At 42.8% G+C, this 13,416-nt stretch overlaps 2 protein-coding genes across 3 annotated transcripts in view; both read right to left on the bottom strand.

The window, feature by feature from the left end:
* Nucleotides 1–13,416, bottom strand: part of LOC109400817 (uncharacterized) — a 138,447-nt gene that overhangs the window by 74,173 nt on the left and 50,858 nt on the right. The gene's annotated exons all lie outside the window — the stretch shown is intronic.
* On the bottom strand, nucleotides 7,776–10,998 carry LOC115261900 (uncharacterized). Its single transcript, XM_062842878.1, has one exon. The coding sequence runs from the start codon at nucleotides 10,996–10,998 to the stop codon at nucleotides 8,791–8,793; it is 2,208 nt and encodes a 735-aa protein (XP_062698862.1). The 3' UTR covers nucleotides 7,776–8,790.

The raw sequence follows: 13,416 nt of genomic DNA, 5'->3' as shown, positions 1-13,416 counted from the left end.
GAATCAGTTCAATAAATATTTGCTAAAAGAGTCCTTAGACAAATTAAAGAAGCAACCACAAAAAAAAATCTGAAGGAAATTTACAATACAATTCCTGGAGTACGTGGAAGATTTTCAAACAAATCGTTGGAGAAATTTCCGAAAGAAATCCTGATCATTTGATGTTCAGCAGGAATCGATGAAAGCGTTTCTGGAGGAATCCGTGGATGATTCCCTGTAAGAATCCTTATACGGGTTTCTGAAAGAATCTATGGAGGAATTTCTGAGGAAACTCATAGAAGCTCTTCTAGAGAAATTCTTGGAGAATTTCTTCAGGCTTATCCAAAGGATTCTGAGGGAAAATCTAGAGGAATTTCTGACGCAATCTATGGAACATGTTTATTAAGAATATGCAAAAGAAATCCGTGGAAGACTTTCTGAAAGGAATTTCTGGAGGATTTTCTAATCCATGAAGCAATTTAAGAAACTAAAGAAAACCCTAAAAAAAGTTTCCGAATGGATCTTTGATAGATTTTTTTAAATTAAATTGCTCGTAGAGGAATATCAAGGTGAATTTGTGGGGTAATCCTTGAATAAATGTTCGAAGAAATCCCGAGACGAAAATCTGAAAGGATTTCAGATATATTTCTTTTATGTGCAGGCATTTCTGGACTTAATATCGCAAAACTTTTCTGCACGTGAGAGTTCTAAAAATATTAGAAAACTCACAAAGATTTACTTTATACATGATGCTATGATATGATACTAGTTCTTAGAGACCAAGTCTCTAAGCAGGGAAGTGGAACCATCTCGGCAGGGGTCCTACTTTGGGCACTTTTCTGCTATAACTCAGCCAATTCTGAACCAATTGACACAGTTTTTGGAACGCGATGACATACGTATAGTATCTAGCCGTGTACAAAATTTCAAGTCAATTGGTTTGGAATTAACTGAGTAATAGCGTAGAGTGCCCAAAATACCGGCCGCTGCCCAAGTGGTTCGCTACCCTAATGAATGTTTTTTTCTATCTCGTTTTGTCCATATTTTTTGTGTGCCATAAACCTTGCCAGGGTGAAAACTAACAGAACAAAACAAAGACGATCCAAATCCGATGTTCGTGAAACGTCAGAAAACGCAGTAGACAAAATAAAGTTTGCCGGGGACAGCAAGTACATATATTATAAATTGAGAGTAACCACCCTATTCTTGTATCTCTGATTTCAAGTCACTGGGGCGCCACCAAACGTTATTGCGGCGAACTATTCCACTGAATCGGTAACCTCCCAAACGGGAATCGGTACCGTTCAGTTGGATTGCCTACCATCAGGCGCTTACCATGCCATGAATGCGTTACGCTCTCTCACCGATCGCACCGATGATCGCAACGCTCAACCGCGATCACATTCTTCGCTCTCACCTGTCTCACCTAAAACTGCGCGCGGCGATCGCGATAACGATCTTCCACGCGATCAGACAGCCACCAGCCGCCCGGTTTGGTAGCGCTTAGCGGTTTGTTGAGAAAGGTAAACAAACAACTCGACACCTCTCCTCGCGGCTGTCTGCGGCCTAACCGTTTACAATTGGCACTCTGGTAGACCATTTTAATAGTGGTACACTCGGTATGGGGTCTTCCCGTCTCAAATATGTGGCAAAAGATCGTTGCGACAATATAACAAATTGTCGAAGGTTTTATTGGAATTGGATCATTTGAGTCTATAATACATATCATGAAACTGTGGATCACACAAATTTGGTATAAGGGCCTGTACATAAACTACGTAGGCTCTTAGAGTGGAGCGGTTCTGGCCAAAGTCTACGCTCTGGATGGCCAGAAATTAGTGTACGTAGTTTACGGACAGCTCTTGATTTCACAAACATAAGTTACTTTAGTAGGGTGGCAAGACTACCGCTGCACCGCTTTGGAAGTCCCAGTAAGACGTGCATTCTATGGGTACATCGAGGAGTTCCCCAATATCTACCGATCTTAAAAGTGCCCTACCGACATGATCAGACACGCGCTTTTGAACCAGATCCAGAGATTGAGAGACCATTAACACCAGGTACCTACTTGAGTGACCACCACCACTAGGAACTGACTGAAGCGACCCGGGTAGAGGCGAAGAACAAATCAAGGACAAAATAATAACAAATTTTGCCATCATATCTCATTTTATCATTCTTATGTTATTTATGGATAACACTAAATAACTAGCAAAGAACAACAAATATTATCATTGCATAATTTGTTATTTCTGAGTTATAATTGAATAACAATAAATAACTGAATAAACAAAATATGCAATCATAGCAAAATAAGTTATTCTGAGCATACTAAGTAAAATAACATCCTAATTGTGTGACAAATAACGCTTATATCTACTAAAGTGCTTAGAATGGTACAACTATAAAAGTGCACCCGCGGCTTATTGCGACCGCTTCTTGGTTGCCCCGGCTAGCTATAGACAATAGCACCGAGTGCCCTCCGGAATAGTGGTCGGGAGGGTTTGATACTCAAACTAGACTCAAACGATACTCAAACAAAATACTCAAGAAGGTAGTGTATGCTGCATATACATATATAATGCTGGATTTGATCTTATTCCTAGTGTACCTGCATATCTATTACAATAGATTCTTCATCGTTGGGGGCCCCGTATAACCGCTGCAGAAACTAACGTTCGTTGATGTCGCACCATGCACTCGTAGGAGAACTGGTAATACGCAAATGTTGCGTTGATGCACCACTGAATGTAGCGCCAATGCCTCGAACCATCTGCGCTACCGCCGGACGGACGTTGTCACAGCAGTGTCTCACGAATGCACCGACGATGTCGCACGATTGAGTGTTGTTGCACGTTGTAATGTCGCACGCTGTGGAGTTGTCACGCCTTGCACACACTTGTTGCAGATCACACTTGTTCCCCCGTTCTGCGTAGCATGGGAAAGTGCATGCGGCTACTGCATTGCTTCCTCGCACTCGGAATGTAGCTGTGTTGGACGTGCATTAAAAAAGGCCCTCTGAAGTAGAAGGCCTTCCCGTAGATTCTTAGGCGTCAAACAAGCTGGGATTGCATGCAGCTATCGGAGAGCTGAAAATCAAGCCACCATGTTGAATCTGGAGCTATCATGTCAAGAGTTTAGTTACCTATCCGAGCCTTGGGCGAGTTCTTACCACCTTGGATCGGGCTCTAATGGCGAGTATATTGACTGAAGTCAGCGGCTTGCACATGCAATGAGAGCTTTGGAAGCAGTAAGCCTTGCTTGGATTTTTAATCCACGTGGCCCACGACTGGTTGGCCAGAATAGAGTGCCTTTTCATGCAATGACCGATTTCAACGCGAAATTCACTGGCTTGGACTTCGATTTTTCGGCATGCACTTTGTCGTTTTTTAACACCTCACTGTGAGCACAGATCGACCCGCACGCTAGCGAATTTGTGGCACATTTGATCATGCTATTGTTCATGATCTGCTGGAGATCGTACCGTGTGTGCGAATTTGTGAGTCAAGGGTCATCTCTTTCCTTCTATAGATAGGTCCCACTCCCACAGCGGCGACGGTCAGAGGCAGGTACAATCAGGATTTTACAATGTGTTCGTTTATTGCTCAATTTGGATGGATACGGAAAAATTGTTGCATTTTTATCGGCATAATCTCATTTAGTGTAACACAACATCATTCAAACGGTTACGAAATTTTTGCGAATGTTGCATTCGCAAAAATTTCGTCTATCTGCTGACGTTCAGGTCTTGGAGAGGCTAATTGCTTCTATTCCTATCTATCAACCTCGAACAGATCATCTCCTAATGTGGACATCGAGTGTTGTATTCGGTTTCTTAATTATCTACGGTACCTCACTACATATCTTATTAGCTAACGGTATAATGGTTCTTGGTTACACATTTTGTGCCAGATCAATTCAAGAAAATACTTCACCGCTGCTGCAGCGCTGCGGCATATCTCTAAATCTACCCCTTATTCTATTCTTAATCTAGGGTCAATTGCGTCGCCAACACCTGAGTTACGGTTAAGTTGTTGGGCGCCAGAAATTTTGCCGAGAAAATACGATATGTAGTCTAATTTTACTAAGCAGCATAAAATCTGTTGAGTCATAAAAAGTTTGAGTAAGCACTTAGCGTTATTTTTGGCGTTCTGGAAGTTCCAGACTTAAGTGAGTGATCTTGAAGGTAGTGATTGTTTAGTTGTTAACTTTGGGAAGAATGATCTCTCACGAATTGCAAGGTGGAACTGTTCTGTCTTCTCCGTTGGTGCTCCTCTCCCATTCTTCGCTGCGAGGTATCCAATGATTTGCTGGCGATATAGTAGACACCTTATGGGCGAAAGAAGTGAGAGATTCGTGAGACTACTTGCTGCGACGAGGTTTCCTGGTGAATGTTTTTGGGCCTTCGAGTCAGCAGCAAGTGTGTTTTGTTGGCAGGATGCTCATGGTCGGACAGTTGATCTGCGTACATAGCTTGATCTTGTTGGATTCTGTAGATTTGTAACTCGCCAGACCAAGTTCTTCGAGGTGAAGGCAAGTGCTTGACGAGGTTCCGTCGATTGCCTCCGAAATGGCCTGACATCGGTGTTTTCTTCGGCTATTGCTGCTCTTTGTTGACAGTGGAGTGCTGTAGACATAGCTGAACACTTTGAGAAGTTGGTTGTTGTTAATCAGAAGTGGTTGCTGACGACGAGGTTTCTGTATTGTTGTTGGGCCTACAAGTCAATCAGCAACACGAGTTCGATGGCGTTGTCGCTCCTGGTCAGACTAACGAGTCGTATACATAGCTTGGTAAATAATGATTAGTCGGATTTGATATCCTTGGAATGGTAAACCCCGGTTTTCGAAGTTTTTACGTCTTCCAACAGATAGTTGTTGCACCCTTGAACCTGTCGCACGATGCAAGGAATGAATTTTGCACCAAGTTTCTTCGTTCGGTGATCTGCAGCGCTTGACAGTTCAAAAGAACGCCTCCAGACAATATCTCCAACTATAAATGTTCTGCGGCGTGCCCGCAGATCGTATCGGTTTTTACTGTCCTCGTGTGCGGACTTGATCTTCGATATAACAAAGTGTCGGATATTCTGAGCAATTTTGATTCGTGCCTTTTGCGCTGTTGCTGGGTCCTCATCTGAGTTCAGTTTAGCCAATGGATACTGTTCGGTATACAGAACGTGATTCCTGCCAAAATTGCAGAAGTATGGCGTACATCCAAGTGTTTCATGCTTTGCTGTATTAATTGCACAAACAACTTGCTGAATGTGGACGTCCCATTCTCTTTGGTCCTCTTCGAGCAGGCTTCGTACGCAGGTGATGAGCGTTCGGTTGGTTCTTTCAGCGGCGTTGCACATTGGTGTGTAGAAAGCCGTCCTCATGTGGATCACGTTGTACCTCTTGAGTAAGGATTGGAATACGTGTGATAAAAATTGTGATCCGTTGTCCGATACAATTACCCGAGGTGTTGAAAACCTGAGGAATACGTAATTTTCCAGGAAGCTAGCCATTTTTTGGGCATTGGCTGTACGAAAAGGTTCGCAGATCACGAATTTTGTTACCCAGTCCACAATCACCAAAAGGACTGTGTTCCCTTTCTTCGATCTGGTAATTGGTCCGATCCAGTCGATCGATATCAACTCCCATGGTAGTTGAGCTGGTTTGGGATTTCCTAAGGTTGGAGTCAAGGTTTTATTGGGTGCTTTGCATGCTTTACACACTTCGCAAGCTTGGACGTACCTCCGGATATCTGTAGCCATTTGCGGCCAGTAGAAATCCTTTTGAATTCGATTGAATGTACGGTCATATCCCAGATGTGCTGCGGTTGGAACGTCGTGGAAGCGATGCATGAGATCTCGGCGACGGTGTGTGGGTACTACTATTTTCCAGCGATGTTGTTTGGCTCCCAACTCATCTTTGACCATGCAGTTTTTGTATAGATGTTCTCCCACGACTCTGAAGTCTGGATGCCTGTCGCTGTCTGCCTTGACTTCCCTCAGCAGATTGTTGTACCAAGGATCAGAAACTGTTGAGGATAGTTTAATAGTGTTTACTATTTCCACCCGACTCAGACAATCTGGAACGACATTGGCAGTTCCTTTGCGGTACTTGATGTCAAACGAATATGCATTCATACGAAGAATCCATCTAGCTAGGAGAGGAGTAGGATTTTTCATCGTCTTCAAGTAGGTAAGACTTGAGTGGTCGCAGTAGACTGTGAAATGTGTTCCTTCAAGATATCCTCGAAACTTTTCGATGGACCGTATTACCGCAAGACATTCTCGTTGTGTTACCGAGTATTTGCGTTCGGACGATGAAAGCTTCTGCGAAAAGTAACAAATAACCTTTTCGTCACCATCTACTTCCTGAGTCAATACTCCTCCTATAGCGACATCTGAGGCGTCATAAGCAACTGCGAATGGCTTTGTGTAATCCGGCGTAGCCAGAATAGGAGCAGATAGAAGATGTGATTTCAGAGTTTGAAAGGCCTTTTCACATTGATCCGTCCATTTGAATTTAACTTTGGCCTTCGTCAACTCCGTAAGAGCTGCCGCAGTTTTAGAGAAGTCCTTGATGAATCTTCTATACCAACCGCACATCCCGATGAATCTCTGCACTTCCTTTTTTGTGGTTGGCGTCGGGAACTTGCTGATCGCCGCTACTTTCTCGTCATCCACGTGCCAGCCGGTTGCGTCCAGTATGTAGCCCAAATACTTCAAACTTTTCCGACAAAACACAGATTTTTCGGAATTGATGGTCAAACCCGCTGCCTTCAATCTACGTGCGATCTCCTGCAATAGTGCCACATGTTCCTCAAAGGATTCGGTTGCCAGTACCAGATCGTCCAGATATACGAATACTTTAGGTTCTACAGGGGATAGACAAAATGATCGAGACAGGCAAAATTTGCACTTTTCAAAAAATGTTCAACTAGCTGTAACTTTTCGAAAAATGCATCAATTATTCTCAAATTTTCACTGTAAGTTGATCAACTAATTGTGTATCAGTGGACAAAATTTGGAAAAGATCGGGCTATTCTACACCAAGTTATAAAGATTCTAGAAAAAGTTATAATTATCCGATAGCCTACTTTGAGCTGTTATATCTCCGGATTCAATGAACGGAATGCAATGAAATTTTGACCATTTATGACTTATATGATGAGCTTTGAAAAACGTTTGACACAACTTTAAACTATTAACAAGAGAAAAAGTTATAGCGATTTTATTTATTTTATGATTTCTTAGTAAATTGGTTTATTTTCAATATGCATCCCAATACATTTTCTATTAATTGAAGGCTATGTTGTTATTTTCATTCAAAACATATTTATATTCAAGACAACTAGAGGGAATTTAAATGAACTATAATTATCATCTTGAATTTTGAAACGATATTGAAGTTTTAGAAAATTCCATGTTTTATTAGAAAAATTAACTAATCGTAATAATTTTCATCCGTGTTAAGAATTTTATGTTGTGTCAAAAGTTTTTCAAAGCTCATTATATAAGTCATAAATAGTCAAAATTTCATTGCATTCGGTTCATTGAATCCGGAGATATAACTGCTCAAAGTTGGCTATCGGATAATTATACCTTTTTCTAGAATCTTTATAACTTCGTGCAGAATAGCCCGATCTTTTCCAAATTTTGTCCACTGATACACAACTAGTTGATCAACTTACAGTGGAAATTTGAGAATATTCGATACACGTTTCGAAAAGTTACAGCTAGTTGAACATTTTTTGAAAAGTAAAAATTTTGCTTGTCCCGATCATTTTGTCTATCCCCTGTAGATCTATGAACAAATGGTTCATTAGGCGCGATAGAGCCTGACTGGCCGTCGACAGTCCAAAAGGGACAACTGTAAATTGGTAATGACCACGTTGAGGAATTGTGAATGCCGTCTTTTGCTTCGATCCTTCTTCTAAAGGTATCTGCCAAAATGCTGATTCAAGATCGATCGAAGAAAGGAACCTTGATCCGCTTAGGTTGTTGACGATAGAAGCGATTTGTGGAATGGGGTACGCTTCCTGGACTAGTACCGAATTTAACCTTCTGGCGTCCAAGCATAGCCGCATGGCCCCGTCCTTCTTCTTAACTGCCACTGTGGCATTATTCCACGGGCAACACAGTGCCTCTTCGATTACTCCCAGCTGCAACATTCTGTCTACTTCTTTATTTAGATCATCTAGGACAAACTTTGACATGGGGTAGTATTTTTGCTTGAACGGAGCAGCATCGCCGGTGTCGATTTTGTGGTGATAAAGGCTCGTTCTGCCTAGCTGACCTTGGTTCCCTGATGTTGGAAAAGCCTGGATTGCTGTCTGTAACTCCTCTTGTTGATGGTTTGTTAAAGTTTCTACTATCGATTCTTTTGAACTCCAGTCACTCGTGATTCCGCAGATAACCGGTTTTATCCCAAACTTCTCCCAGAAATCCATTCCCAAAATCAGTATGGGCGGCATAGATTCGACGAAAAGCATTGGCAACGTACGGTTCTTGTTGTTATACGCGATCGGCACGTGTGAGTAGAACGAGACTGCATGTGGTGAATTATCTGCTGTTTTCACTTCTCCTACAACTGGAAATTTACGCAACCCGAGTTCGTCGGCAATTTTGGAGAGTGGCCCTCCAATAAGACTGCAAGTTGCACCACTATCTAGGAGTCCTCGTAGCTCACGTCCTAATACAGAAATTGAAGCATATGGCCGGTTGTCATTGTTGTCTGTGTTTATGATGATAGAATCCGCCTTTCTGAAGGCGGGTATGTTGTTAAGCAAAGGGACGTCTGCAATATTGGGAGATCCCTCACCCTTTACTGCGGGTTCTCCCAGTTTCGGTTTCCCGGAACCTGAGGGGCGTTCTGTGTCTCCAACTGCCTCCAGCGAAGGATGCAGGCATCACAATTGCGTGTGGTGCAACCCTTCTTTCCACAGCTATAACAGAATAGGAAACGCTTTGGATTTGGGCATCTTAGGTAGGTGTGACCGGGATTATCACATTGCCAGCATACGACCGCCGTCGCCAAGTCTCTGTTGCTGCTTTCTCTTACTGGAACCTCCAAAATGTTGTCCGCTGGCCTTGCTCTCCAGTCGTTTTGTGTTCGCATTGCGTTCACTTCTTCAACCACATTCATTGCCAATTCATTTCGAAGAGCAATGTCCTGTTGGAATGCCTCTCGCTCTCTGATGTTTCCCAAATCCAGATCTTCCTCGTTGTCTTGGTTCAGCTCCATCATGTTGACTTGCGCTATCCCAAACGGTTGTCTGTTCATGGGGAAGCGATTCACGTTGTTGACTGGATTGCGATCGATTCGATTAGGTGCTGGTCGCTGAAACGCTGAGACTTCCGGTCGAGAGCCTGGTGTTCGCGCTGCTGTAGAAGCACGTCCCCGTATGGCATAGGAGCGTGAGACTTCAAAATCCTTGCAAACTGATACTAATTCTCGCACGCTGCCAGAGCGGGATGCTGAAGCGATTGGTGAGAAGTCTGAGTTCAGGTGGGATTTCAAGATAAACAATTTCTCGGATTCAGTTATTGGAGGATCTATGATCTCGAAGGCCGCTACTAGATCTCTGTAGAAGTTCGTAAAGGGTTCGTTTGGACCTTGGAAACGCAAGTACAGATCCTGTTTTACAATCTCGGAGTAGTTGGGAGGCAGAAACTCTTGTTTGATTTCAGCCTTAAAGATCTCCCATGTCGTAAGGTCGAGGTATGACCGCGTGTACCACTGAAGAGCCCGACCCTTCAGTAAATGCTTGATGGAACGAAGCAGGGCTTGATCGTCCATGCCCTCTGTGACCGCGTAAGTGTTTACTTGATTTAAGAACTCTCCCAGCTTTACTATGTTGTTCTCGCCGGCGTATTCAAAAGGCCATTTGTGCACTGGTTGTAAGAATCGATTAGAATTGGCCGGTTGATTGGATGATCTGGGTGTGTTGGGTCTGGACGGAACTCCTACCGGTGGAGTAAGGCCGGATCGTTGTGGTTCCTGGGCTATTCCAGACTCTCTCTGGTTTTGAGGACCCCAGTATCCCGAAATGGATCCATAGGTATAGTTTGGCGCATAGTTCGCCTGCTGTTGCACTGCTGCCACGCTTTGTTGGTGCTGTTGGTGTTGTAACTGCCATTCCAGCTGCTGCCGCCTCTGCTGCTCCTGCCGCAGCTGTTGTTCTAGTTGTTGTTGCTGCAACTGCATTTGATTCAGCAACAAATGTAGGCGCTGCTCTGGTTGGAAACCTCGCTGTTGTGATTGTTCTGTTTGCTGCTGTTGATGTTGTCCTGAGAGTGTTGGATGCTGAAGCGGATCGAGAATCTCTTGCGAATATTGCTGAGTCAAACCGTGTTGCTGCTGTGATTTTGTTGGATTCGGGTTCTGTTGTTGCATGTGAGATTGTTGTTGTTGCTGCAGCGTCGAAAACACGTTGTCCTGATCTGGTGATCGCTGAGGAATCTGCCCATCCTGTATCGTTCGTTGAAGCTCTTGTTGTAACACCTTTTGCTGCTTATCTGCCTCGTCGATGCTCGATTGCAGCTGTGCGATCTTTAGCCGCTTCAGTGTCTCCGGGTCGCTTGGAAGATCATCCGGATTCTTTGTGTCGCTCTGGTGTTCTATGTTTTTGTCGTTCAGGAACTCGTCAATTTGGTGCAGAGCGTTGCAAATCTTTGTCAACGATTTTTTGGCTTCGTCCAAAATCGTGGCTTCGGTTATAAGCGAGAGCCTGAATTTGTAGTGCAGTAGTCTCGATCGCAACGAAGTCACCTGTGCTTCATTTTGCTGCTTAAAAGCTGCATTGAGAGCGTAGAAAATCGGCGAAATTGTTGTTTGGCAGTGGTAAATGCTGTCCATGTCCGAAACCACATGCGATGAATACCTTGGTGCTGGTGATCCATCCTGCTCACTGTCCAGCAGCTGTTGCAGCCGCGAAATCTTCCATTCCAAGTTCTTTCCTCGAATCCCCGTCGTGTTCCGTAACAGGAGCTCGAAATCAATCTCCTCCGGGGTCAGCTGGTTCAGATCCATTTCTGAATTTCACTTTCACTAATTACCGATATTGCACTTCTTCACTCACTGATCACTCACTTGACAGAACCGTTACGCGAGTTGTAACGAAACGCGAAGTGGGTTTTTTAGTCTGGGCGCCAACGTGACAAATAACGCTTATATCTACTAAAGTGCTTAGAATGGTACAACTATAAAAGTGCACCCGCGGCTTATTGCGACCGCTTCTTGGTTGCCCCGGCTAGCTATAGACAATAGCACCGAGTGCCCTCCGGAATAGTGGTCGGGAGGGTTTGATACTCAAACTAGACTCAAACGATACTCAAACAAAATACTCAAGAAGGTAGTGTATGCTGCATATACATATATAATGCTGGATTTGATCTTATTCCTAGTGTACCTGCATATCTATTACAATAGATTCTTCATCGTTGGGGGCCCCGTATAACCGCTGCAGAAACTAACGTTCGTTGATGTCGCACCATGCACTCGTAGGAGAACTGGTAATACGCAAATGTTGCGTTGATGCACCACTGAATGTAGCGCCAATGCCTCGAACCATCTGCGCTACCGCCGGACGGACGTTGTCACAGCAGTGTCTCACGAATGCACCGACGATGTCGCACGATTGAGTGTTGTTGCACGTTGTAATGTCGCACGCTGTGGAGTTGTCACGCCTTGCACACACTTGTTGCAGATCACACCTCTTCCCCCGTTCTGCCTAGCATGGGAAAGTGCATGCGGCTACTGCATTGCTTCCTCGCACTCGGAATGTAGCTGTGTTGGACGTGCATTAAAAAAGGCCCTCTGAAGTAGAAGGCCTTCCCGTAGATTCTTAGGCGTCAAACAAGCTGGGATTGCATGCAGCTATCGGAGAGCTGAAAATCAAGCCACCATGTTGAATCTGGAGCTATCATGTCAAGAGTTTAGTTACCTATCCGAGCCTTGGGCGAGTTCTTACCACCTTGGATCGGGCTCTAATGGCGAGTATATTGACTGTAGTCAGCGGCTTGCACATGCAATGAGAGCTTTGGAAGCAGTAAGCCTTGCTTGGATTTTTAATCCACGTGGCCCACGACTGGTTGGCCAGAATAGAGTGCCTTTTCATGCAATGACCGATTTCAACGCGAAATTCACTGGCTTGGACTTCGATTTTTCGGCATGCACTTTGTCGTTTTTTAACACCTCACTGTGAGCACAGATCGACCCGCACGCTAGCGAATTTGTGGCACATTTGATCATGCTATTGTTCATGATCTGCTGGAGATCGTACCGTGTGTGCGAATTTGTGAGTCAAGGGTCATCTCTTTCCTTCTATAGATAGGTCCCACTCCCACAGCGGCGACGGTCAGAGGCAGGTACAATCAGGATTTTACAATGTGTTCGTTTATTGCTCAATTTGGATGGATACGGAAAAATTGTTGCATTTTTATCGGCATAATCTCATTTAGTGTAACAATTGCATATTTTACAATTATTACTTGGTTTGTTATTGATGAGTTATTTAGGGGTCTGTGTCATTTGGCATAACGGTCATTTGGCATAATGGACACTTGGCATAATAAAGAAGGGTGCATTTCGATTATGCAAAATGGTCATTATGCCATATGACCGTTATGCCAATTGTCTTTATGCCAAGTGGCCTTATGCCAAACGACCTTATGCCAAATGACTTTATGCCAAATGTCGGGGGGAGCGTATTTAGTATTTATTTTATTTTGAATAGAATATTTATGAAGAATAAATTTTGTTATTGGTTTGTTAGGGATAAGAGCTAAAAGAACAAAAAAAATAACTCACCTTGTTCCAGAAAAAAGTAAATAATAACTTATTTTGTGATTATAAGATCAAAACAAGGACAAAACATTTCAGAACTTCCCAGGTAGAGGCAAAAAACAAATCAAGGACAAAATAATAACGAATTTTGCCATCATATCACGTATAATCATTTTTGAATTATTCATGAATAACACTAAATAACTCGCTAAGAACAAAATATGTTATCATTGCAAAATTTGATATTTCTGAGTTATTGTTGAATAACAATAAATTACTAAATAATAACAAAATGTGCAATCATAGCAAAATAAGTTCTTTTGAGCATCATAAGTAAAATCACATCCCAATGGCATATTTTGCAATCATAACTTGTTTTGTTATTGATGAGTTATTTAGTTATTTTATTTTATAGAATATTGAAGAAGAGCAAATGTAGTTATTGGTTTGTTAGGAATAAGAGCTAAAAGAAATAAAAAATAATAACTCACATTGTTCCAGAAAAAGGAAATAATAATTAATTTCTGAACTTACAATACAGTTTTTTTCAATCATAAGAACAAAATTTACAATTATGATAATCTTTTTTGGAATAATTTATTTTGTATTTACTTTGTTCTCAATAACTCGATAATAACTTATTCTGTTTATCTAAATTTTAAA

The sequence above is a fragment of the Aedes albopictus genome, chromosome 3 (assembly GCF_035046485.1).
Source record: "Aedes albopictus strain Foshan chromosome 3, AalbF5, whole genome shotgun sequence".
In the NCBI taxonomy this organism is placed as follows: Eukaryota; Metazoa; Arthropoda; class Insecta; order Diptera; family Culicidae; genus Aedes; species Aedes albopictus.
The sequence above is the reverse complement of the archived record's forward strand: the minus strand, read 5'-3'. Positions and strand labels throughout refer to the sequence as shown.

Coding starts and splice junctions, on each gene's coding strand:
- LOC115261900 (XM_062842878.1), bottom strand. CDS start 10,998: ATGGATCTGAACCAGCTGACCCCGGAGGAGATTGATTTCGAGCTCCTG.